The 27,083-nt window shown below is 40.1% G+C and overlaps 1 protein-coding gene across 2 annotated transcripts in view; it reads left to right on the forward strand.

The window, feature by feature from the left end:
- MROH8 (maestro heat like repeat family member 8) overlaps positions 1-27,083 on the forward strand; it is a 55,804-nt gene that overhangs the window by 19,247 nt on the left and 9,474 nt on the right. The window contains exons 7-18 of one of the 2 annotated variants that reach the window (XM_047068668.1): positions 4,606-4,701; positions 6,172-6,276; positions 10,655-10,790; positions 12,317-12,435; positions 13,748-13,900; positions 15,517-15,677; positions 19,951-20,086; positions 22,412-22,602; positions 23,866-24,003; positions 24,426-24,540; positions 25,068-25,208; positions 26,294-26,458. In XM_047068668.1, the coding sequence (XP_046924624.1) occupies positions 4,606-4,701; positions 6,172-6,276; positions 10,655-10,790; positions 12,317-12,435; positions 13,748-13,900; positions 15,517-15,677; positions 19,951-20,086; positions 22,412-22,602; positions 23,866-24,003; positions 24,426-24,540; positions 25,068-25,208; positions 26,294-26,458 (1,656 nt within the window). Of the gene's footprint in view, positions 1-4,605; positions 4,702-6,171; positions 6,277-10,654; positions 10,791-12,316; positions 12,436-13,747; positions 13,901-15,516; positions 15,678-19,950; positions 20,170-22,411; positions 22,603-23,865; positions 24,004-24,425; positions 24,541-25,067; positions 25,209-26,293; positions 26,459-27,083 lie in introns of those variants that run through there. The other variant, XM_047068669.1, reaches the window with a different exon arrangement.

The following is a 27,083-nucleotide window of genomic DNA, read 5'->3' on the forward strand; positions in this document are numbered from 1 at the left end:
GAAAATTTGAACAGACCCATAACCAGTAAGGAAATTGTATCAGTAATAAAAAATCTCCCAACAAACAAAAGTCCAGGGTTGGATGGCTTTCCAGAGGAATTCTACCAAACATTTAAAGAAGAGTTAACACCTATTCTTTTGAAGCTATTCCAAAGAATAGAGATGGAAAGAAAACTTCCAAACTCATTTTATGAGGCCAGCATTACCTTGATTCCAAAACCAAAGACCCCAATAAAAAGGAGAACTACAGACCAATTTCTCTGATGAAAATGGATGCATAAATTCTCAACAAGATACTATCTAATAATACATTAAAAGAATATTTCACCATGATCAAGTGACATTTATTCCTGGGATGCAGGGCTGGTTCAAAATCTGCAAATCAATCAATATGATACCTTATATTAATTTAAAAAAAGGATAAGAACCACCTGATCCTGTCATAGATGCAGAGAAAGAATTTGACAAAATACAGTGTCCTTTTTGATAAAAAAAAAAAAAAACCCTCAAGAAAAGGATATATGGATCCTATATATGATATAAGGATCATACCTCAAGATCATGAAAGCCATATATGAAAGACCAACTGCTAATATTATCCTCAATGGGGAAAAACTGAGAGCTTTCCCCTAAGGTCAGGAACATGACAAGGATGTCCAGTCTCAGCACTGTTATTCAACATATATTGGAAGTCCTAGCCTCAGCAATCAGACAACATAAAGAGATAAAAGGCATCCAAATTGGCAAGGAGGAAGTCAAACTTTCACTCTTTGCAGACAACATGATACTCTGTGTGGAAATCCCAAAAGATTTCACCAAAAACCTGCTAGAACTAATCCATGAATTCAGCAATGTCGCAGAATATAAAATCAATGTACAGAAGTCGGTTGCATTTCTATACACCAATAATGAAGCAGCAGAAAGAGAAATCAAGGAATTGATCCCATTTGCAATTGCACCAAAACCCATAAAATACATAGGAATAAACCTAACCAAAAAGGTGAAAAATCTATACACTGAAAACTATAGAAAGCTTATGAAAGAAATTGAAGAAGACACAAAAAAATGGATAAACATTCCATGCTCATGGATTGGAAGAAAAAAATATTGTTAAAATGTTGATACTACCCAAAGCAATCTACATATTCAATGCAATCACTATCAAAATAACACCAGCATTCTTTACAGAGCCAGAACAAAGAATCCTAAAATTTGTATGGAACCAGAAAAGACCCTGAATAGCCAAAGTGATCCTGAAAAGGAAAACCAAAGCCGGAGGCATCACAATTCCAGACTTCAAACTGTATTAAAAAGCTGTAATCATCAAGACAGTATGGTACTAGCACAAAAACAGACACATAAATCAATGGAACAGAATAGAGAACCCAGAATGGACCTACAAACTTATGGCCGATTGATCTGTGACAAAGCAGGAAAGAATATCCAATGGAAAAAAGACAGTCTCTCCAGCAAATGGTGTTGGGAAAACTGGACAGCAACATGCAAAAGAATGAACCTGGACCACTTTCTTACACCATACACAAAAATAAACTCAAAATGGATGAAAGACCTAAATGTAAGACAGGAAGCCATCAAAATCCTAGAGGAGAAAAAATAGGCAGCAACCTCTTTGACCTCGGCCAAAGCAACGTCTTACTTGACATGTCTCTAGATGCAAGGGAAACAAAACAAAACTATTGGGACCTTATCAAGATAAAAAGCTTCTGCACAGCGAAGGAAACAATCAGCAAAACTAAAAGGCAACAGATGGAATGGGAGAAGATATTTGCAAATAACATATCAGATAAAGGATTAGTATCCAAAATCTATAAAGAACTTATCAAAATCAACATCCCAAAAACAAATACTCCAGTGAAGAAATGGGCAAAAGACATGTTTTCCAAGGAAGACATCCAGATGACTAACAGACACATGAAAAAATGCTCAACATCACTCATTATCAGGGAAATACAAATCAAAACCACAGTGAGATACCACCTCACACCTGTCAGAATGTCTAAAATTAACTCAGGCAACAATAGATGTTGGCGAGGATGTGGAGAAAGAGGAACCCTTTTGCACTGCTGTGGGAATGCAAACTGGTGCAGCCACCCTGGAAAACAGTATGGAGGCTCCTCAAAAAATTAAAAATAGAGAACTACCCTACAACCCAGCAATTGCACTACTAGATATTTATCCAAAGTTTACAGGAGTGATGATTTGAAGGGGCACATGCACCCCAATGTTTATAGCAGCACTATCGACAATAGCCAAAGTATGGAAAGACCCCAAATGTCCATTGACTGATGAATGGATAAAGAAGATGTGGTGTGTGTGTGTGTGTATATATATATATATATATATACATATATATATCATACATTTTATATATAAATATACAGGTGTGTGTGTGTGTGTGTATGTATATATATATATACACGTACATATATATATATGTATATATAATATGCATTGTATACACACGCACACACAGTGGAATGTTACTCGGCAATCAAAAAGAATGAAATCTTGGGGTGCCTGGGTGGCTCAGTTGGTTAAGTGCCAACTTCGGCTCAGGTCATGATTTCATGGTTTGTGGGTTCGAGTACCATGTCAGGCTCTGTGCTGGAAGCTCCGAGCCTGGGGCCTGCTTCGGATTCTGTGTCTTCCTCTCTCTCTGCCCCTCCCCTGCTGTTCTCTGTCTCTCTCTGTCTCTCAAAAATAAATAAATGTTAAAAAAATTTTAAATAATGAAATCTTGCCATTTGCAATAACGTGGATGGAACTAGAATGTATTATGCTAAGCGAAATAAGTCAGAGAAAGACAGATATCATATGACTTCACTCATGTGGAATTTAAGATACAAAACAGATGAACATAAGGGAAGGGGAGCAAAAATAATATAAAAACACAGAGGGAGACAAACCATAAGAGACTTTTATTTTTTTTTTTTAAATTTTTTTTTTTCAACGTTTATTTATTTTTGGGACAGAGAGAGACAGAGCATGAACGGGCGAGGGGCAGAGAGAGAGGGAGACACAGAATCGGAAGCAGGCTCCAGGCTCTGAGCCATCAGCCCAGAGCCTGACGCGGGGCTCGAACTCACGGACCGCGAGATCGTGACCTGGCTGAAGTCGGACGCTTAACCGACTGCGCCACCCAGGCGCCCCAAGAGACTTTTAAATATAGAGAACAAACTGAGGGCTGCTGGCCGGGTGTTGGGTAGGGGAAAGGGCTAAAGGGGTGAGGGGCATTAAGGAGGGCACTTGTTGGGATGAGCACTGAGTGTTTAGTGATGAATAACTAAATTCTATTCCTGAAATCATTATTACACTATATGTTAACTATGACGTGATGTAAAAAAAAAATAATAAAAAAAGAAAATAAATAAAGTGAATATATTATTTCACCTCAGCTCACAAACTGCCTACCAGTACTTTTACATTGGTTCTGTGCCTTTCCTCAAAGATAATGGAGCCTTAAAAGTGTACATTGTAGTTGATGGGAATGCAAATGGGTGCAGCCATTCTGGAAAACAGTATGAAGTCTCCTTAAGAAGTTAAAAATAAAACTACCCTACAGGGCACCTGGCTGGCTCAGTTGGAAGAGCATGTGACTCTTGATCTCAAGCCCCATGTTGGGTAAAGAGATTGCTTAAAAATAAAAACATTAAAAAAAAATAGACCTATGATCCAGCAATTGCACTTCTAGGTATTTACCCAAAGGATACAAAAATAGAGTTTCAAAGGGATACATACACCCTGATGTTTATAGCAGCACTATCACCAATAGCCAAATTATGGAAGGAGTCCAAATGTTCACAGACTGACAGATGGATAAAGAAGATTTGGTGTGTCTACACACACACACACACACACACACACACACACACACACAATGGAATATTACTCAGCCATAAAAAAGAATGAAATCTTGCCATTTACAAAGATGTGGATGGAGTTAGAATTATGCTAAGTGAAATAAGTCAGAGAAAAACAAATACCATATGATTTCACTCATATGTGGAATTTAAGGAACAAAACAAACGAACATGGGAGGGAAGGAAAAGAGATGAAAACCAAGAAACCAGCTTTTTAAAAAAAAAATAAGTGTTTATATTTATTTTTAAGAAAGAGAATGCAAGCTGGGGAGGGACAGAGAGAGGGAGAGAGAGAATCCCAAGCAGGCTCCATGCTGTCAGCACAGAGCCCAATGTAAGGCTTGAACTCATGAACCGTGAGATCATGACCTGAAGTCAAGAGTTGGATGCCCAACCAACTGAGCCACCCAGGCCCCCCAAGAAATAGATTCTTAACTATAGAGAAGAAACAGTGTTACTGGCAGAGGGGGGGCTGGGCTAGATGGGTGATGGGCATTAAGCAGGGCACTTGTTGGGGTGAGCACTGGGTGTTGTATGGAAGTGAGGAATCACTAAATTTACACCTGAAACTAATATTAAACTCTGTTAACTAACAGGAATTGAAATAAAGACTTGGAAAGAAAAAGAAAAGTAAAATTCTATATAGAAGCAAAAAAAGTATAGTGTTGGGGAACTTCATGGCGGGGGTGTGAGGGGGGACATCACTGATCCTATGCCTTTTCAGTCTCTCTACAGGCAGACACTTCAGGCATTCTCTGAGATGCTCCAGAGTTTGGTAGTAAAAGACCCACATTTGGAAAATCTCGACACCATTTTTAAGGTAAATAGGATATCAGAGAGAAGGGGAAACTATTTTTATTAACTGGTGAAAGTGGAAGACAAAAATGTGAAAGGATTAAGTTTTAAGAGATAGCATAATAGTTAAGAGTATCAGCTATTGGGGCGCCTGGGTGACTCAGTCGGTTAAGCATCCGACTCTTGATATCGGCTCAGGTCACGATCTCACAGTTTGTTTGATTAAGCCTTGCATTGGGCTCTGTGCTGACAGCATGGAGCTTGCTTGGGATTCTCTCTTGCTCCCTCTCTGCCCCTCCCCTGCTTGTGTTCACCCCCCCGCCCCGCCACTCTCAAAATAAACAAACATAAAAAAAAATTAAAAAGAGTATCAGCTATCAGTGTTTAGTCAGACTTGGATTCAAATTCTGACTCTGCCATTCAGTGGTTATAAATTCAGCAGAAATGAGCCTTCCCAGAGTCTCATTACTTTTAAATTGAAATAGTAATTACAGTGAGTATTGAATAAATGGCCTTCAATATGTGATTTAAAAGGTTGCTATAATTATTCCTTAAATTACTATTGCTTACTACCATAGCAATGTTTCAGTCAGTGACCAGAGAACAGAGTGAGCCTCATGAATGAGTAAATAGGTGCCTACCAGGCAGGATTCAAGGTCATTGATAACGCCCTGTCCTCACCTGTACCCATTCCAGCGTATGCCATTCCATCATTAGGAATTTGCTCATTGGAATGCATTCACTGCAGATCAAGCATCTACTCCTCTTGCCCCTTATTAAAATGCAGATATCCCAGAAAGGAATAGCCCTTGAAGCCATTAGGCATCATCTGTGCCTAAGTGCAGATGGACATTTATCTTTGCCACAACTGACCTTCACCTTATTTCTCCTTCCTCTTATATTTGTAAATCAGCACTCCAGCCATATTGGCTTTCTCTCCTTTATCCAGTTGTGCCTTGTACTTTCCTATGTTGGCAGCTTTATCCAAGCTGTTTCTTCTACCTAAAATGCCACTTTTTTTTTTTTTTTTTTTTTTTTTCTACATGGGGCCATGAAATGTAACCTTTATGAAGTTCCTAATTACGAATGTTTTCTTCTCTGGGAATCCTTCCCTGACTGTTACAAGCAGATGCAATTTCTCATCCTCAGAGTTCTTTAATACCACAGCCTTGATTTTCTTTTCCTTCCGAAGAGATTTCAGAAGGCTAGAAACACAGGAGAATAGGATAAATAATGGAAGAAAGTGGGATGAAGGGAAAAATAAGTCTAGAAAATAAGCCTCTGTAGAAGCCAGCCCATCTGATCCCAGGTCTTTATGCCTTGTTTGCCTTTGCACCACTTTCATTTACAACCCTAACTGATCATTTAGGAAGACCTTTTCAGATACAGTGGTGACATGTAGAAATTCTCTCTCCATATTTTCTTCTAAACAGAATAAAGATGTTATCCCAAATCATTCTGGTAAACCATTTAGTCTCCCTCTATTTTTTCACAGCAAATGGACCCCTGGTTACAATCAACCAAAGACCATGAGCGGGAACGGGCCACAGTCAGCATGGCTCAAGTTCTAAAGTGCTCATCCAGACATCTCAGCTTGAAGGTAAGCAGCCCTTCAGTCACACAGGAAGAAGGATCCATAGCCACCCTACTACTGCCTATTTCCCCTCCTATGTATGACTTCCCAAACTGATGACTTCTTGGTGCTCCATGTATAATACCATAGCACTTAGCATTATTCACGTATCTGCCCCCTCTAAAATTTGAGCGGTTTGAGGCCAGCTACCACGTTTATTAATTTTGCATCCCTGTTGCTTAACACAAGAGCTAGAACATAATAACATAGCAAATATTTTTGAATAAGTGAGTAAATAAATGTAACAGTGGCCTAGACTCTGTGCAGTGTCATATTTGAATTAATAAAGTCAAACAGCAAATGTAAGTAAATCAACTTTTTTGAGGGTGGGGGAAGTGGCAGAATCTTAAGAAGCCTTCATGCCCAGCACTGAGCCGATGCAGGGCTCAGTCCCATGACCTGAGCCGAAATCAGAGTCAGACACTTAACTGACTGAGCTACTCAGGAGCCCCTAAATATCTCCCAGCATCCTACAGAAGAAGGTTCTGTGGCACCTCTTTTTAAATCCTCTCATTTGTCTCTTTCACTCACTCACTTCTCAGTTCTGAATGCTTTCCCATAACTCCTGAAAAGAGTTCATCAAAACTAAGATCCTCTTTCCGGGATCTCTTCCTTTTTTAATCTGTGAATCTTTTTGCTCTTTCCTAGTAGATCTTCCAGGCACTAGAGCTTCTGTCTCCAGCCATCATTTCTCCAATCTAATTGGAAGAGAAGTTAGTGAGGAATGCTAGGTCCTAATGCTAGATTTTTTTCGTAGAGATTTTGTCTTTGGTATAAATATTCTAACAGCCATGCTTATTAAAAGGACAGCATTCCATTAACTTTTTTATTTCTCATATTGGAAATAAATCCAAGCTTTCCACCTCCTTACTGAAGTAAGTTCAGTCCCTCAAACTATGCTACTTCCTTTTTTCTCTCGGGTCAATGCAGCCATCACTGACTACCCTACTATTCTGTCATCACGTTGGTCTTCTTTCTACATGCTTCAACCTCTAATTTTGGCTGCAGACTAAAGAAGAGTTTCAGGGACACCTGGGTGGCTCAGTTGGCTGAGCATCTGACTTCAGCTCAGGTCTTGATCTCACGGTTCATGGGTTCAAGCCCCACATCAGGCTCTGTGCTGACAGCTCAGAACCTGGAGCCTGCTTCGGATTCTGTGCCTCCCCTGTCTCTGCCCCTCCCCTGCTTTGCATCCTGTCTCTGTTTGTCTCAAAAATAAATAAAACATTAAAAAAATTTTTAAGAAGAGTTTCAAATGATCTCTTATATATAATCTTTCTATAGGCCCTGGAGATCATCCTTAGTGTTTTCTTCCTAGGGAGAAGTGGCAATACAAGGTTGCTAAATATAGGTGCCATCGGAGTCTGTGAACATCCAGGAAGCTATAGGCAGAATTTTGTGCAGTGGAGTCTTCTAGAGTTTCCTGAGGAAGGTCCACAGCTTTTCTTAAACCAACTTTATTGAGTTATTGTCATCCAGACATAACAATTGTATTTATTCCTTCTGAAAACATTTGCTGCATGAATGTGATGGATTGGGGGCTTCCACTTTAGTTCCTTCTAGTTATCTACATGTAGCCAGAGTTATTATCTTGAAACCCATGTCACTCGTTTGATCCAGTGATTTCCAGCTGTTCCTAGAATACAAGGTCTTATACAATCCAACTCCTACCTGTCCCCTTGCATTCGCTGACTTACTTTGGCCACACTGGCCTCCATTATCTTCCTTACCGTATAAAGTCCTTCCTGCCTCATGGCCTTTGCACTTACTACTTCCCTCTGCTTGGAATGACTTTCCCCAACTCTTCACGTAGCTAACTCCTTCTCATTCTTTAGTGCTTAGTTCAAATGTTTCCACCTCAAAAAGGCCTTTGCTTGGGGCGCCTGGGTGGCGCAGTTGGTTAAGCGTCCGACTTCAGCCAGGTCACGATCTCGCGGTCCGTGAGTTCGAGCCCCGCGTCAGGCTCTGGGCTGATGGCTCAGAGCCTGGAGCCTGTTTCTGATTCTGTGTCTCCCTCTCTCTCTGCCCCTCCCCCCGTTCATGCTCTGTCTCTCTCTGTCTCAAAAATAAATAAACGTTAAAAAAATAAATAAAAATAAATAAATAAAAAGGCCTTTGCTTACAAATAGATATATACTTATGCTCTGTCTTATCACTCTCTTTCCTTCTTAGGGCTTCTTAAGATCAGAGATTATCTTGTTTGATTGTTTCTTTATTGATTTACTATCTTTTTCTCTCTTAGAGAATGTAAATTCCATCAGTGATTATGCTTGTCTTATTCACTACAGCATCCCCAGTGCCTAACACAGAATATGCCACACAGTAAATGCTTAATTAAATATGCACTGAATAATAAGTGTGAATCAGCTCATGTCCCTTCTCTGTTCAAAACTCTCCAATGACTGTAGCGTCTGGGTGGCTCAGTCAGTTGAGCAGCTGATTCAACTCAGGTCATGATCTTGCAGTTCTTGAGTTTGAGCCCCACACTGGGCTCTGTGCTGACAGCTCAGAGCCTGGAGTCTGCTTCAGATTCTGTGTGTCTCTCTCTGCCCCTCCCCTGCTTACATTCTCTCTCTCTCTCTCTCTCTCTCTCTCTCTCTCTCTGTCTTCAGCACAGAGTCCAATGCAGGGCTCGAACTCGCGAACCACGAGATCATGACCTGAGCCGAAGTCGGATGCTTAGCCGACTCAGCCACCCAGGCGCCCCTCTCTCAAAAATAAATAAGCATTAAAACTCCCAACGGCTTACCATCTTACACAGAAAAATAGTCAAAATTCTTACAGGGTTCTCTAAGTTGCTATACCCTATACCTAATCTACCTCCTATTTCTTTTGTTTTTTAACTTGTTTACTTTGCTCCAGTCTACCTAACCTGTTTGTTCCTCTGAAACACCAAACACACTCCTTTCCCTTTGCACTTGCTATTCTTTCCACCAGGAGTGCTTTTCTCCCAGATATCTACATGGCTGCATCCTTCATTTCAACGTGAGTGAGGTCTTCCCTGATAATCCTAAAATAGCAATTCCTGTCCTTTTTTGTGTATTTTTCTTCATCATAGTATTTATCACCATTTAACACGTAACAAATGTTACTTCTTGGTCAAAGTCGGTTAAGCATCCAACTCTTGATCTCAGCTCAGGTCTTGATGTCAGGGTCATGAGTTCAAGCCCCACACTGGGTTCCACGCTGAGCGTGAAGACTACTTAAAAAAAAAATTTACTTCTTTGCTATTTTATGTTCTTCCAACTAGAATATCATCTCCATGAACAGGATATTGTCTTTTGTTCACAGCTTGTATTGCCAGTGCCAGTTACAGTGCCTTAGCCCTAAGTGTCATCCTCATAACCAGTTCCTGGTTCATAAGTACACTCAGGATTTGTTGATTGGGTGAATGAAGGTTCTATCAGTGAATGAAAGACATTACATGGCTGTGTGTATGTGTTGCTGTGTTGACTGTAAATAGGTGAAACAGGCTGTTGTTCGCAATATCTCAGTCCATTTCTCTAAAGAGCCACATAAGGAATTTCTCTCTGCTTCAGTCCTAAGAACAGTTGTGCTTCCTCTGCATGGGTATTTGCTTCTTATCTTCTAGGCAATGTGAATCATATTATGTGGGACATTGTACGTACCTCCACATTAGCCCTGAGAAAGTTCAGAACCTAGCTCTGTGTCCTGCCTTGAGCAAATGATTATGCATTCTGCATGCAACCAAATTCTTCACATTTATCTTTTCTACCTTCATTTTTTAATTGTCTTTTTTAATTTACTTTTTTTAACTTTTTTATAATTTCCTTTTTTTACTATTTTAAACTATATTTCTTTTTCTGGTATGGTTTTTTCCAGCTACCTTTTTTCCCATAATAAGGTAAAATATCAACAAATACATTTTTTAGTTTTATTAAATACTGCACCTCAACTTTGTATCCAACTTTTTCACTTAGCAGACATTTTCCCACCTTACTATAAATTCCTAGGATACTTGACTCCTAATGGCTGTATTCCTAAAGTTGTCCTTTAGGACAATTCCTAAAATTGTCCTTTACTATTGGACAATTATTTCCAGTATGTCTTTAAAAATAGTACTAGAATGAACACCTGTATATATAAAGCTTTTTCATTCTTTAGACTGCTGACTTAGGTTAGAATTTGTCCTATTTAATACCACCTGATGGACATAGTGTATACACACATGTTCAGTGTTTACCCTAAAGAGATCTAAGGGCTGCATGTGACTCTTGCACTTTCCTGAGCAGAGGGTGGAAGTAGAATTACTTTTAAGTAACTCAAATCTAAGGCATCAAATGCACCCGTATGCTAATGGTATTTTTCTTTTTCTTCTAACTAGCTTCCACTGCAATTCCAAAGGCTTGGGCGCCTGGTGGCTCTGATGGCACTACTGTGTGGGGACCCAGTGAAAGAGGTAGCTGAGGAGGCTGCAGAGGGCACGCACTACCTACTGCATATCACGCTGAGGCTGAAGTGTAAGGCACTGCTGATGGCAGCCAGTTCTCCTTGTGCCCTCATTCCCTATATTCTAGAAAGACTTTTTATGGTAGTTTTCAAAGAGAAAGGCACATAGTCCACAAGCATAGATGAACCAACATTGACTTGATAACCTGAATCAGAACCCTGGATGATCCATTAGTGTCAGCCGTCTGCATGGCCATGGAGTTGAAATAGCTAAACATGTAGCCTCATGTACAAACTAAAGTTTGTTTGTTAAAGTAAGTTAGTTTGGTCAGAAGTGGAAGTTCTGCCATCATCTGGGCCTTCATTATTATTTATTTATCCCATAAACATTTTCTGAGCACTTACTTAGGATCTAATGGCAACCAGAACTCAAGTGGTCCAATCCTTGTATAACACATTGTCTAGTGGGGGAATCAGACAATCAAAGAATCAACAAATAACTCTGTAATTATAAATAAAGAAATCTGCTATAGGGAAATTGCAGGGGCCATGAGGAAGAATCCCATCTAGCTGTGGCATTCAGCAAAGGCCTCTCTGAAGATAACCTGAAAAATAAGAAACATTAGCCAGATGAAGATGTAGGAAGAGCATATTGGGCAGAGGAAACAACAGGTATGAACTTGAGGAGTTTGAAAAATAGAAAGAGGGTCATTGCAGTCAAGGAATGAATCACTGACCCCCCCCCCCCGCCAGGTAGGAGAGATTTTAGAAGATATCTAGCCCAGTGCCCCAGCATTTGAATCTCAGTCTAATCTACTCCCACCAAAGATTACCCTGCCTGGGCTTGCTCATCCCCAGAATAAGGAAACTCTGTGCTTCCCAAAACAGCAATCACATCTTTGGGCAGCTCTGAGTATGAGGAATGTCTACCAAGACATATATAGCCAAGAAAATACAACTGATTATTCATTCAACAAATATTTATGAAGCACTTACTATTCTAGGTGCGTTGGTGAACAATACAGACAAAGTTGCTTCCCCGAAAGAGTTTCTTTTCCAGGTGGAGACTCTGTATCCTCAACCAGGTACTCAAAGACTTCCCATAGATAATTTCCAGCAAACACGAGTCACAGAGCAACATGAAAACAAGGCACTGTGAGGGAGTACTGGCAGGCTCGATAATCAGCAAAACTAGACACAGAAAGATTTCTGATATTGGAGTTATCAGACATTGTGAAAGTGTGCAATTTTTTATGGGGACCTAAGCTTCATAAGGAGATCCCTCAAAAGTCCTCACCAATGGGGGAATGGTTTAGTGTGTCTCAGTTATACTCTCAAATCACTCAAAAGCTCTGTTCTCAAAAAAGCTCTTTTCTTTTTCTTTAAGCCCTTTTGATATATTGTCTGACCACAGAGGGGGAAAAAATCAGCCTTCAGATTAACACATGCTCCTTCCCCCAGGCACTCTTATCCAAGTGGAAAAGATAAGAAGAGTGAGATCTTTGGATTCACTTCAGCCTGGGGATCGACCAGACTTGCAAACTCAATAAGAAAGACATAAGCCAGAAAATATTAATATTCCATGTTTTCTTCTCAGATGTCACTCATGACAAGAAAAATCACCCAAGCTTGAGGAGAGCAATGAAAAAGTGTCAAGAACTCCTAGAACTCTACAGTATTAAGCAGTTCTACAGTTGTCCCTTCAAAATTGCCCAGGTAATCAGAATGGCTGCAGATGTAAAGACAGATAACTGGACACGTGGGAGAGGATGGGAAATACCAGAAGTCTCATACATTTTGTTATGAGAATATAAAATGGTAGGTAAAGCCACTTGGGTAAAAGTTCTAATTTCTTATAAAACTAAACATACAAGGGGCACATGGATGGCTGTCAGTTAAGTGTCCAACTCTTGATTTCGGCTCAGGCCATGATCTCGTGGCTCCTGGGTTCGAGCCCCCCCGTGGCATTAGGCTCTCTGCTGTCAGCACGGAGCCTGCTTCAGATCCTCTGTCCCCTTCTCCTTCTACCCCTCCCAGCCTCAAAAATAAATAAACATTAAAAAAAGAAGAAGAAAACTAAACATACAAGATTGCCTGCAGAATTTCCTCTCTAATCATTCCACAGTTTGGAGACGAGGCGCCATGGTTGTGACTGTTATACAGCTGGCCCCGTTAGTTTAATGGTTTAGGTCAACCTGTCAGTGGGGCCAGTATCACTGTTTGGATATCTCTTCAGACAGGCTTTGCTCTCATTGATTGCTCTTCTAACCTTGGCCAGCCTCTTGCAAATGTAGATTCTTGTCACAAAAAGGAGCTGCTAGAGAGTGTAGTTGACCCAACAAGCTATATATTTTTAAATTAATATATGTATCCATTATTCAACAAATATAGGTACCAGGCACTATGTTAGCAGATGGGGAAAAAAGAAACCTACAGATTTACTCAGGTAGGGTCTAAGGTGTCAGGTAATTTAAATTCCCTGTGCATCCGTTTCATCTGTACAGGGGATCTGTAAAAATTGGGTTGTAAGTGTTAAAGGAGATATTGTATGGAAAACCCTTTGCTTAGTGCCTGTCATATAGTAGGTGCCTAGTAGATTACACGTATCATAATCATGTGAAGGACTTTATACACCACCAAGCACAATGAGAAACAGAATGAAACATTCTTTGACTATATCATCACCAGCCAAGGTATTTTAGCTATGTCTGGGACCCTGTGAGCTGTATAGCACTAAGGCCTTTATTTTAGTTCTGTTCCTATAAAAGGTGATTCTTTATGAGGATCTTGGTAATAAAACCTCTTTCTAAAATTCAGAACTGTAAAAGGCCATGCACAGACCCTAGCAGTGGACATTTGCTCTTGCTTCCAGTTTTTCACTTTTGTAAACAAGACCGAAATAAACAGCCTTGTCCATATTTGTATGCCTCTCTAATTAACCCAACAAAATTAACATAATATTTCTTATTCAGGCTTCTTTCTATTGTACTAACTTTCCTGGAAGTTCATTTTCTCTAAATCATTTCAGGTCTTTGAAGTGTTTCTCAATTCAAACGAGCTCTGCCAGTTTGTAATGACTATATTGGATGGCCTGAAAAATCTGAAACATCCCTGCACCCAAAAATCAGCAGGAGAATTGCTGATAACATTGGTGAAAAATGCAGAGTCCCGATTTGAGAAGGTAAAAAGCTCAGTGGTCGTTTCCTGGGTTTGAAATATCAGCAAATGCTCTCCCCTCTTGCAGTTACTAAGGTCTCTTCTGCTACTCCTGTTCAATGGAGAGTAACTACTGTTGGCCCAGGGCCCATTGTTCAGTGGACTCCCCTTCAGCAAGCATGTAATAAAAACAGTCACTTGTATGCAACTAGGGATGGATAGTTTTAAAATCCAAGATGTGCTCCATGTTTTCCAGAATAGAATAGTTTTGAGGGAAGATATCATTAGCACTTATGAGAATGGTAACTTCTACTTAGATCCTCATCCAGGTCAATTCAAGGTGCCAAATTTTTGAAAAGCAAGCCATGAGCAATCATCAAAGGAGGCCAACTTAGCTTAAAATCAAGAGATTTTATTTAAATGTATCTATAGTTGATACATCAAGAAACAACACTGTAATTATATCATTTAGAAATATGGGAGGACAACTGAAAGCGATAAAAGGGGTAAAGTAGTAGTCCCTGGAGAGCAGGCCTGGGGAACAGGCAGGAGAGAGCCTTGAAATAGCACCAGACTTTTTAAATTGTGTACATGTTACACTTTGATAACAATAAATGTTAATTTTAAAATGATGAAAACCGACTTTTAACCTATTAAAATAGCAAAGATACAAAAAGAACAACGTGATGAGAACATGGTGAGATGGGCCCTTGCATCAGCTTTCAGCTGTAAAAAAGGCCAACTCTGAGTGGCTTGCACACAGCTGAAGTTTAAAGGGTTTGTCTGCTCGTACAATAAGAAGCCTGGAAGTGAAGTATTTTCTAGGACTGGCTCAGCCAGTCGACAGTGTTATCAAAGAGCCAGGGGCTTTTCCATCTGCCACTTTGCCTGTTCACATAGTCATAAGGTGGTCACAGCAGTTTCAGACTTTATGTACAGATAAGACTGTATCCAGCAAACAAGAAAGATACTGCCTTCCTTTTGTCCCTGTAATCAGGGAGGAAAGTGTTTCCCAAAAGCCTCCAGTAGATTTTTTTTCCCATGTTTCATTGGCCAGAATTGCATCACATGCCAGCTTAAAAGCGGCTCTGGCAACTGGTGATAATGAAAGCCATTTTGTATGAGGGTGCTGAGGACTGCCTTTCTGAGAAGCTGACATTTCCACAGAGACTTGAAGCCATGAGTCTATGGGTGGGCAGAGAAGGCCAAGAAGAAAAATTGCGCCAAAATCCAGTGGCTCCTGTTTCCAGAGATGGTAGACATCTCTGGGTGAAAGGCAAGTATAGACTCCTCTGGCATTGTCAGAGTCAGAGCAGAAAAAAATCCCAACTTCCTTGGAACACTTTTACTAGTTTGGTTTATTATAAAATCAATACATAGTCATTGAGGAGAAATTAGAAAAATATGTAAGCAAAAAAATCAATATCCCATCATTCAAAGTCACGTTATTAATATCTTTGTATGTAAGTTCTTCTAAATATTTTTATATACATATACATACATAAAGATCTATTGTAGGTAGTTTTTAAATACTAAACATTCTTGTCACCCCCTGAATCTTTCAGAAATAGCCACGATATCCTCAGTAACCATCATTGTCCCATAGGATCAAGGTCTTGGTGATTTCTTTTCCTTCTTCAGGTGCCAGAAATTATGGGAGTGATCTGTGCCCGGCTATCCATAATCAGCCAGCCTAGAGTCCGCCAACAAATCATAAATACTGTGAGTTTGTTTATCTCCAGGCCCAAGTACACAGATATAGTGATCAGCCACCTTCTGTGTCATCCAGTACCATATGACAGGTAACAGAACCTAGTATAGCCTCTAAATTAAATTGGAGTGTGTGACACAGCCCCTGGTATTGTGGAACATGGCTGCCCTCAAAAATCGAATGATATTCTTGTAGAAAAGATAAGATATAGACAGATAACCTACAATATAAGTCAGAATATAACGCATAAACATAAAGAAACAATCCAACAAATCCAGAATGAAGAACACTGTATAAGATAGCTGGACTAAACTCTTCAAACAAGTTAATGTCATGAAGGAAAAATGTGCTGGGGTCACTGTTCTAGATAAAAAGGCACCAAAGAGATAAAGCCAAATGTAATACATGAACTTGATTGGATCCTGGATGAAAACATAAACTGTCAAAGAAAATTTTGAGGAAATTTAAGTATAAACTCTGTAATAGATTACTGAATTAATGTAATTTTCTTAGGTGTGAAATGATAATGTGGTTATACAGAAAAATGTTCTTATTCTTAGGAGATCAAAGCTGAAGTTATTTAGGGGTGAATATCATGATTATCTGTAATGCACTTGAGAAAGATTTAGCCAAAACATACATACATATATCCATAAATAGGAATAAATCACATAGAGAAAAAAACAAGATGCTTTTTTACATACAATTGTGGCTTTCAGAGTTGGAGGCACCCTGAAAGTTCCGGGAGATCCTTATGGGGAAGATAATGAAGCATTATGAGAAGGTTCTAGGCCCCCACTTCCTTTATCAGAGCAGCATCTTTTTTTTTTTTTTAATGTAAGCTCTGTGCCCAGGGTGGGGCTTAAACTCACCACCCCAAGATCAAGAGTTTCATGCTCTACCAACTGAGCCAGCCAGACAAGAGCAGCATCTCTTTTTGTCTGCTTTATATATTGTGATTCTGGGTAATTATTATATTTGAAAAAAAGATTTCTTCGCTTTTTTTTTTAATTTTTAAAATGTTTATTCATTTCTGAACAACAGAGAAAGACAGAGCACAAGCAGGGGTGGGGCGAAGAGAGAGGGGGACACAGAATCTGAAGCAGGCTCCAGGCTCTGAGCTGTCAGCACAGAGCCCAATGCGGGGCCCAAACCCACGAACCGCAAGATCATGACCCGAGCCGAAGCCGGACACCCAACCAACTGAGCCACCTAGGCGCCCCAAGATTTCTTAGCTTTAAACTGTTTGAAAACCACTTCCAATGAATGATTCTCACAATGTCTTGGTGCAGTGCTGATGTTTTCTGTAAGCTGAACTTAAGACACTTTACCACTAAGTCAAATAAAGGAAGACGTTTACCCATGCAAAAAAAAAAAAAGAGTTCATACAATTTTTTTAAAAACTATTATTTTGTATATTTCTGTAATCCATTATTTTTAAACCTTTACTGCTTGCTTCAGCTTATATGAAACTTATAATTTCATATAAAATATTAAATATAGATTCTTATATGAAACTTATGATTTCATACAAAATATTAAATATACTTAATCATTTTAAAGTGTAATTTTAGCATAATTTTATTGTTCTAGCTCTTGGAACAAGAGTTGGTTTAACTGGGGTGATTGTTCTTAGGAGTCTGTGCAAAGCAACTACTATGTCCAAGGTGCTGTTGGGCCTGTAGAAATAAGGGATAGGACACAAGCCCTGTCCTGGAGCAGCACACAGTCTGATAGCAGACCTAGATGAATAACAGAGGACTCCAAAGCAAAATAAAAGAGTTCTGTGGAAGCTCCTGTAGGAGGTTATTTAATTAGATGAAGGATTGGGGAGGGAGTTTTAAAAGAAGGGCAGCCACAAGCTAAGTGTTTAGTGTAAATTAGCCAAGTAGAAGGTGGGACAGGGCAGTGGAAAAGGCATTCTGGACAGGAGGAATAGCAAAACTAAACACAAGGAAGGTATGAAACAGCTTGATGAATGCATACCCCCAAAGGGATGATGCAAACAAAAACCACTGAATCAGTATCACTGGAGGGGAAACCGTATTTTTAACAAACTCTCCAGATGTATTTTTCACACTAAAATTTGTGAACCATTGGCTTATAGGCTAATGTATGTGTTTTCCTAATTCAGATGCATTCCCAGCACTTACAAATGTACAGACCAAAAGCATTTTTGAAACACTTTCACAATAAATAGCTTCTCAAATTATTTCATTTACTTCCTAGGGAATTCAAAGAAGGGAAAAAAAAAAGGATAGGTAAATATAGGAATTTCTTAATTTCATCCCAAGAAGGAATGTTCATTTTCTACAATCTGTTGCCCCAGCTAGGAGCCTTTTCAGTATTTCATATTGCCTTTATGGCCTTCCCTTTAGGAGTCCTTTAGGACCTTCTCAATTTGTTTTATTCGTGGATGAGAATTATCAGAGGAGTGAAATTATCAGGGAGTGAAATGTTGGAATAGTCTTTAAGCCTCTCAATTTTTAGAATGATTCTGATATAGACAGTTGGAAGACCATACTTGCTGTAGCACACAAAGATACCTAAGTAGATTCCAGAAATAAGAGAATGAGTTAAAACCAGGAGTAACTCCCAATGTTCCCCTGATAATGCTCTTCTACAGTGTTTATATAAATGTCAGGCCCTACCTTTGAGTCAATTATAGAAGAAGAAAAGTTCCTGCACACTATCTTTCTTCGAGAAGAGACCTGGGGTGCCTGGGTGGCCCAATCAGGTAAGCATCCGACACTTGGTTTCGGCTCAGGTCACGGTCTCACGTTTCGTGAGTTCAAGCCCCACATCGGGCTGTGATGGCAGTGCTGAGCCTGTTTGGGGTTCTCTCTCTCCCTCTCTCTCTGCCCCTCCCCCACTTGCTCTCTCTGTCTCTCTCGAAATGAATAAATAAAATTAAAACAAAAAACAAAAAAAGAGGGGCACCTCGGTGGCTCAGTTGGTTGAGCGTCCGACTTCGGCTCAGGTCATAATCTCACGGTCTGTGAGTTCAAACCCCGTGTCAGGTTCTGTGCTGACAGCTCAGAGCCTGGAGCCTGCTTTGAATTCTGTGTCTCTCTCTCTGCCCCTCCCCCGCTCATGCTGTGTGTGTGTGTGTGTGTGTGTGTGTGTGTGTGTGTGTGTGTGTGTGTCTGTCAAAAATAAATAAACATTTAAAAAAAAAAGAAAAAAAGAAGAGGAGATCTCTTCTGGGGCACCGGGGTGGCTCAGTCATTTGAGCATCTGACTCCTGGTTTCAGCTAAGGTCATGATCTCACAGTTTGTGAGTTCAAGCCCTGAGTCAGGCTCTGTGCTAATAGCTTGGAGCCTGCTTGGATTCTCTCTCTTTCTGTCCCTCCTCCTCCCTCAAAATAAATAAGTAAACTTAAAAAAAAGTCCGGGGTCACCTGGGTGGCTCAAGTATCTGACTCTTGGTTTGGGTTCAGGTCATGATCTCACATTTCGTGAGTTTGAGCCCCACTTCAGGCTCTGAGCTGACAGTGTGGAAAATGCTTGGGATTCTCTCCCTCTTTCTTTGTCCCTTCTGCTCTCTCTCTCTTTCTCAAAAGAAATAAATACACTTTAAAAAAAATAAAAATAGAAAGTCCAGTAGTAAAAATTTTAAAATAAGTAAATAAAAGAAGAGACTTCTTCTAAGGAGAATCAAAGCTTTATTTCTCAGCTTGGACTTGTCCAAAACTTGAGGACCATAGACTGGATTGAATAAATATATCTTTGAATTCCTTCTGTAAGCCTGGCATTGTGCTAGACCCTGAGGGGTTCATAGAAGAAAAGCCAAATATAATCCCTGCCTTCAGAGGGAACAGATGGACACATACAAAGAACTGAAAATAGTACATGTAAGATCGAGGCAACCTCTATACAGAAGAAATTGTGAAAGTGTTATGAGAACTCTCATGAGAGACATGGTAAAGAGGCAGCAAAAGTTTCACAGAGGAGATGACATTGGAGCTGGACCTTGAAGGATTTTGTCAGGCAGGGAAGCGTTTGGGAAAGGGCCTTCCAGTTTAAGGACAGGCAATAAGCAGAAGTGTAGAGTTGTCAAAGTCCATTGTTTGGTAAAGATGAATGGACTGGGGTAGCTAGAGCGCAGATATGTGACAGGGATCTGAAAAGATCAATTAGGACCAGTTTGTCTTGAAGTCCATGCTGAGGCATGGGAATTTGAAATTATAAAACCTTGGGACTTACTGTTATGAAATCAGAGAGTAAGTCTTTTGATAGCCTGAAAACCTGAGCAGAGAGGAAAATCACTTACAGATTGGATTCCAGATTTTAGGAAGGTCATGGTCATGGTGGGCCTAGGATAAGCCATTCTCCTGAACCCTCTTGGTCTTTGGGATTTCCAGGCATCTGGCTGAATTGTGGAGAACTCTGGATGTAAAACTGCCCAGCACCACCTGGATTCTGTGGAGACTCCTGAGGAAGTTGCAGAAATGCCATAATGCACCCACCCACGAGAAGATGGCCTATATGGCTGTTGCTGTAAGCCACTGAACTTTGCCCTTCCAACTTCAACACCATACGCTCCCCCTCTTGGGATGACTGGCCCAACACCCCATCTGTAGTATCCCTTCTCATCACTCTCAAAAGTTTGCATCTGTCATCCATTTATAAATCTACAATGTCTCTGCCAAGGGATTGATATGGAGGGGGCTTGGGAGAATGAAGGAATCAATATGGTATAATGAAGTTTAGTTTAATCAGTATGGTTAAATGTTCCTTTATCCTTTAAAAAATATGTATCATCATAGTAAAAGAGTAATATACACTTGTGAAAAAAAATGTCAAATAATACCGAAGAGTATAAATAACAGAAAAGGTCCTCCTTGAGCAGAAGTCGGCAAACTTTTTCTGTAAAGGACCAGAAGGTAAATATTTTAGGTTTTCAGGTCACATATAGTCTCTATCATATATTCTTTGGATTTTTTTTTAAATCTTTTAAAAACCTAAAGACCATTCTTAGCCTAGCTGTATCATCTCCCTAAAAATGAACTTTCTAGAAGTATTTATACATGTATAATTTTTTTTTGTATTTGGTATGCTTTCCCCCATTTTTTCTTTTAAGTAATACTTTTTAAAGAGAAGTTTTAGGTTTACAACAAAATTGAGTAGAAAGTACAAAGTTTCTATATACTCTCTGACTCCTATGCACACAGCCTTCCCCACTATCACTATATATTTTTTACTTTCTTTCCTACCAGCTTACGGTTCAGCTCTCTCTGACCTAAGTTATTATCATACATGTATTTTTTAGCTTCCAAAATTATTCTGACGTCTTTAATCTGCCATAATCTTCTCTCCTATTCTCTTTGTTTTTGTGGATTTATACCTTTTTAAAAACCCCTATAATGTTAACTTAGTGTAGTTTTAGGAGTTAGGGCAGACAAAGGTACATTTTTAATCATGTTAGTCTATAAAATTGTATGTATATATTAATAGGATCAAATTACATGTACTGTTTGATGATCTGCTTTTTTTAAACAGTATATGAACTACTTTCCATGTCAAAACATAAGCCTCTCTGTTATTCTTTTCATGGCTGCATAGTAATTCATTCATTTTTATTACGTTTTTAAAAATAGATAACAATATGGCACAGAACCATTTATTTCATTTCCAAGTTTCCTATTAGTGAACATTTTGACAATTTTCAAACTTTTGCCATTAAAACAGTGCTATAATAAATTTAATCACACACACATGAAGTCTGTTATACATATCCAATTATTTTCTTAGGATAAAGGCCATTGTAGGGGAATTTATAGGTCAAGGGGTGGACTGATTTAAACTTTTGAGAATTCCCAGATGGTCCTCTAAAACATTGCCCTTCTACCAGTCATATGTGAGAATGCCCATTTACCCACACCCTTACCACACTGAGCATTCCTAGCCTTTTTATTGTTGCCTAGCTGATAGGTAAAAAAGGAGTATTATTTTAATTACAATCTTGTTATTGGTGAGAGTGAAGTAGCCATTTATATTTTGTGACTTGTCTGCTCATGTTCTATGTACCAGTGCTTCTCATATTTAATATGCATGCAAACCAGGGCACCTGGGTGGCTCAGTTGGTTAAGCATCTGACTTTGCAGGTCATGATCTTGCCGGTCCCAAGTTCGAGCCTCACGTTGAGCTCTGTGCTGACAGCTCAGAGCCTGGAGCCTGTTTCAGATTCTGTGTCTTCTCTCTCTCTGCCCCTCTCCCACTCATGCTCTGTCTCTCTCTCTCAAAAATAAATAAACATTAAAATTTTTTTTAAAAATAAAAATATGCACACAAACCACAATCAGCTAGGGATCTTACTGAAATGTAGGTTCTGATGCAGCAGGTCTGGGGTGGGGCTTGAGCTTCTCCATTTCTAACCGGGTCCCAGGCGATGCCAGTGCTGCTGGTGTGTGGCCCATACTTTGAGTAGCAAGCCTTTACCTTTTTTTTCTTACTGATACAAAAAAGGACTTTATATATTAAAAACGTCACATCAGCGCAAATGATTTCTCTAGGTTATTTGTAATCTAACTATGTTTACTACAAATTTTGCCATGGCTTTATATTTGTATGTGGTCAAATATGTTAATAGTTTCCTTTATGGTTCTGGATTTTAGACTCCCCTCACTCTTGAGTAACTTTTAGTAACTATTGTACTCCTATTCCTTTTCCCCCTCACTTTCATGTCCCTGCACCGTTTACCACTACTGTTCTGCCTATGGGATAGTAAAGCCAGAAAGCATGTTCTGGCACAAGCACAGATAAAGCAAGTAAGGGATAGTGCTAACAGGTGTTCAGCCCTCTGGTGTGTCTTTTCTACCACAGGCAACAGACGCCCTTTATGAGGTGTTTGTGGGAAACAGGCTCCGAGCAGCTACATTCCGACTCTTCCCTCAGCTTCTCATGACACTGCTTATCCAGATACACCACAGCATTGGCCTTACCATGTCTGATGTCGCCATCCCAAGCGGTCTGTACACAGAACAGGAGATGTCTTCACAGGTCACCCCTTTGTGGTACTGCCTTTTGTGATATCATTGACCTTAACTAACACTAAGCTCTCAGCACTGTGGTAGACACAAGGATAGCCAAGATGTGGTCCCAATTGTGGGAGAGTTTACAGTCCACTATCATGAGACGTCAAGATGAAATGCCCAGGAATTATTCTGGGCTCTCACTGGTTGGTTGTCTGGTTTTATTGGTGCCAAGGTAAACTCAGTATAAATTCACTAGTGTCACTGTGGCCCATGACTTTCTTTCAGACGAAGTGCTATAATGTGGATTGTTAAGAACACCTGACTAAAAGTCAGGAGAACTGAGTTCTAATTCTCATTCATTTAATTAGCTATGTACCCTGGGCAAATCTTTCTGTGGTTCTGTGCCTTGGTTTCCCTATCTGTAAATTAGGTCAGGCTCAGTACTCTCTAAAGACCCTCTAGTTTTAGGATTCTCTGGTGTTATGTCCAGCATACAAGTTCAGTAAGTAGTAAGGGTAGTTTATTTTTTAAAGTAATCTCTCCACCCAAAGTGAGGCTCAAACTTACAACCTGGAGATCAAGAGTTGCATGCTCTACTGATGGAGCCAGCCAGGCATCCCAGTAATGGGGGTAGTTTAAAAAGCAGTGTGGGTAAGGGCACTGGAGGTGGCTCAGTTGGTTGAGCATCTAACTCTTGATTTCACCTCAGGTCATGATCCCAATGTCATGGGATCGAGCCCCTGTGTTGAGCTCATGCTGAGCATGGAGCCTGCTTGGGATTCTCTTTCTCCCTCTGCCCCTCTTCCCCACTTGTGTGCTCTCTCTCTCTCTCCAAAAAAATAAAAATAAAAATAAAAAGCAGTGTGGGTAAATTTATGGAGGGGGTAAATTGTATCTAAATAAAGCTTTAATTTTTTTAAGTTTATTTATTTTTGAGAGAGAGAGAGCAAGTGGGGGAGGGGCAGAGAGAGACAGAGAGAGAGAGAATCGTGACCTGAGCTGAAACCAAGAGTCAGATGCTTAACTGACTGAGCCACCCAGGCACCCCGAAATAAAGCTTTGGAAGAAAGCAGTGGGTATGGGTTTAGCATCCCATATCATTTGTTTTATCATAGATTTCTTTTCAAACTCCCAGGGATACAAAATTTAGTTAGATTTCTTTATGCTAAAAATTTGTGTGAAGGGCTTTTCAAGTTGTTAGAGCATTAAGAGTCTTTGGGGAAATCTGGAAAGAAGAGAATCATGTGCTGATAAGTTGGAGGGACCTGTTCTAGTCACGTGTACTGGTTTTGTTTGATTTAGCTTCGCCATACAGGCTACAAAGACTCTCCTTCTCAGAACATTGTGCTGGCAGGAATTCAACATCATGGAAAAGAATAAAGGATGGACCCTCTTGGAAGGAAAAGATGGCCATCTTCAGGGAATATCTCTCCTTGCCAAGTAAGGCTTCCTTGCCATGTACACCTGCTCTAAATCAGCATTGATTTAGGTACTTTTCTCCCTTTTAGTTAAAACAGCAACCTAAGTTGGATAACATCACAGGTTAGGGAAATACCCACTATGCCAGGCAAATATTTTAGAGGTCCTGACAGTGCTATACCCTCCTGTGCACCTGAAGCTGGGCAAAATCCTCAGAGGACCCCTAGCCCTGGGAATAATGCAATCTGGATAGGAGCATTTATTTCCACCACCACCCCCCTTTTTTTTTTGGATTTTAATTTTGAGAAATCTCTACGCCCTCCATGGGGCTCAAACTTAAAACTTAAGATCAAGAGTCATACTCTCCACTGACTGAGCCAGCCAGGCACCCCAAGAATAGGAGCATTTCTAAGAGGTGTCCTATTGGGTGTTCTGTTTTGCAGTGCATTGCTGGAAAGAAATCACCTCTTTGCAAATAAGATCATGTACTTGTTGGTCCCTCTTCTTAACCGAGGGAATGATAAACATAAACTCACATCTGCAGGATTTTTCGTGGAGGTAAGATTCGTTAGAAGCTGAATTCAGGAAGCCTGTAAAGCAGCACTGCCTGCCTTCCTGGGCCCCATCCAACTTCATGGCAGGCTGGGATCCATAACAGACATGGGATAGAAATAGTTTCAGGCTCAAGCCTACTGAAATACTTCTTGTCTTATGTACCTACAGCGTAAGCATCACCCTGTAATATAGTACAGGTTTCAAAGGAAAATGTGTATTTTGGAGTTGGTGGGAAGGTGGTTCCCCTCCTGAAAAAGGGCTTAAAGGTAACTTCTACAGGGGTGCCTGGGTGGATCTGTCTGTTAAGCGTCCGACTTTGGCTCAGGTAATGATCACACAGTTTGTGAGTTCAAACTCCACGTCAGGCTCTGTGCTGACAGCTCAGAGCCTGGAGTCTGTGTCGGGTTCTGTGTCTCCCTCTCTCTCTGCCCCTCCTCTGCTCACACTCTGTCCTTCTCTCTCAAAAATAAATAAACATTAAAAAATTTTTTTAAAAGTAAATCCTTTGGCTTATTTCTGGATTCTTTCAGCTTCTCCAGAGTCCAGTGGCTAGGAGACTGCCCAGCATATACTCTATTGCCCGCTTGAAAGACTGGCTACATCATGGAAATAATGTCTTCAAAACTCTTGCCCTAAAGGGACTGCGCTATCTTACCAGACACCAGGAGATGGTAGGAGGGGCCCTGAGAGTACTGATTTATAAGTCACAAATCAAACATACCCTAGAAAGACACCCAAGAAACTGGTAACAGCTGAGAAGGAAATTGGGTAGCTGGGAATAGGATCGAGTGGGAATGCATCCCTTTGAACCATTTAAATTTTATGCCTAGGAAATATGTAAGTACTGACTATAAAGTATTTCATGAAATTATAAGAACTAAATAAAAAGTCCAAGTCACATATATTCATAAAATTTGAAACCTACAATTTGTGTAAGGAGGTACCCTCACTATCATCACAGCCTGAGTGACATTCAGGTGTCCTTTTATGTCTTGAACCATGTTGCTCTAAGGAATAAATTGGATATGCCATGGTATCTATCCCAAGATGTGTATCATCTAAACAAAGATCACTGACATTCATGTTGAAAGAGAGCTCATTTTCTGCAGGGCTAGCTAGAAACTAGGCGTGGGTCAGAAAGGAAAATTAATTCCGGGCCTTCGACTTTATCATCTGAGTTCCATTTCTTTTAAATATGTAAATATCTGTGTATGTCTGACACAAGAATGACAGATATTAGCATGTTAATTGTTAATACTTTTTACATGTGTGTCTTACACTTTGAAACTCTGAGATTGCTTCATTTTGGGAGTTTCAGAAGAACAGAATCCCAATTCAGAATGGGAAGGACCCTTAAAGGTCCTCAGTCAATTTCTGCTTGAATTCCGGCAAGGAATCTTTCTGCTCTGGATACATTCCATGTTGGAGAACTCACTATGAGTTGAGCTAGCCGTTCCACTTTCTCTCTCTATAAGCAATTCCTTACATTAATCCTAAGTCTCTGTTATTGGACCATCTCCCTCTTGGTTCCATTTTTTCCCTATGAGGCAACTTACAACAGCTCTGCTCCATTCTCTATCAGCCCTGCCAATACTGAGAGGGCAATCATGCCCTCTTTACTTCTCTATTCTTAACTAGCCAGCCCTACCAAAAATTCAACAAGCACCAGGTACTGAGTTAAGCTGGGGAGCCCTACTTTGGTAACAGATGAAGTGCTATCAGGAGAGGTGATGGTGCACTCCCTTTGGGCACACAGAGGGAAGGCATCAAGAGCCTGTTGCCGTGCATCTTAGACCTCTTATGTGAAACCGACGAGAAGATTGTTTTGTTGGCCATCCAGATACTCCTGCAACTCGTCGAGACAATGGATTTCACTACCCTGACTGCCATGATGAAGACCCTGTTCTCCCTATTTGGTGATGTAAGACAATGAGAGAGGAGAGACTTTCCTAGGGGAGGGTAATTGGCATAACAGCAAATAGAAATTGGGATCCTTCCAGGTAACCTGTGATGTTAGCAGGACTGGTGTTACTGTTTTCTCAGATTAAAAAACAAAAACAAAAAACAGAGATGTAGAGACTTGCCAAGGAGAGGCTCTACAGAGATGTAGAGACTTACCCTGATCATGGGGTGGGGAAGGAGTTTGTATAAGAAAAGATGTCTTTCAAGGAACAATCAGGATGGGTCAAGGTGGTGGACTATACATATGTCCCCATCCCAAATCCCAAAAGATTTTTCAAAAAAGAAATACATGGAGCACAATGAACCATGTCCTTGGAAGAGTCAAATATGCCAAGGTTGGGTTTTTGAATTTCAGCAAAACAGATTGTGTGAGTAGTTAATACTAGTATCAGGCACAAACTGTGGTGACTACATTTCTCATATGCAGAGTGAGAGAACAACCAGTAGTACAAAGTAGCAGGTCTTGCTAACTTTACCTATATTTGGCTTCTTGCCCTCAGCTACCTACAGCTAAATAGCCTCATGTTAGGACTGGGTTTTCAACTGACCTAGCCCTTGCAAGTTAAGCATGAACACTTTCGATG

This window comes from Lynx rufus, unplaced genomic scaffold (genome assembly GCF_022079265.1).
Source record: "Lynx rufus isolate CCGP_SWC_20201006 ecotype Redwood Valley unplaced genomic scaffold, mLynRuf1.p SCAF_8, whole genome shotgun sequence".
NCBI classification, from domain to species: domain Eukaryota; kingdom Metazoa; phylum Chordata; class Mammalia; order Carnivora; family Felidae; genus Lynx; species Lynx rufus.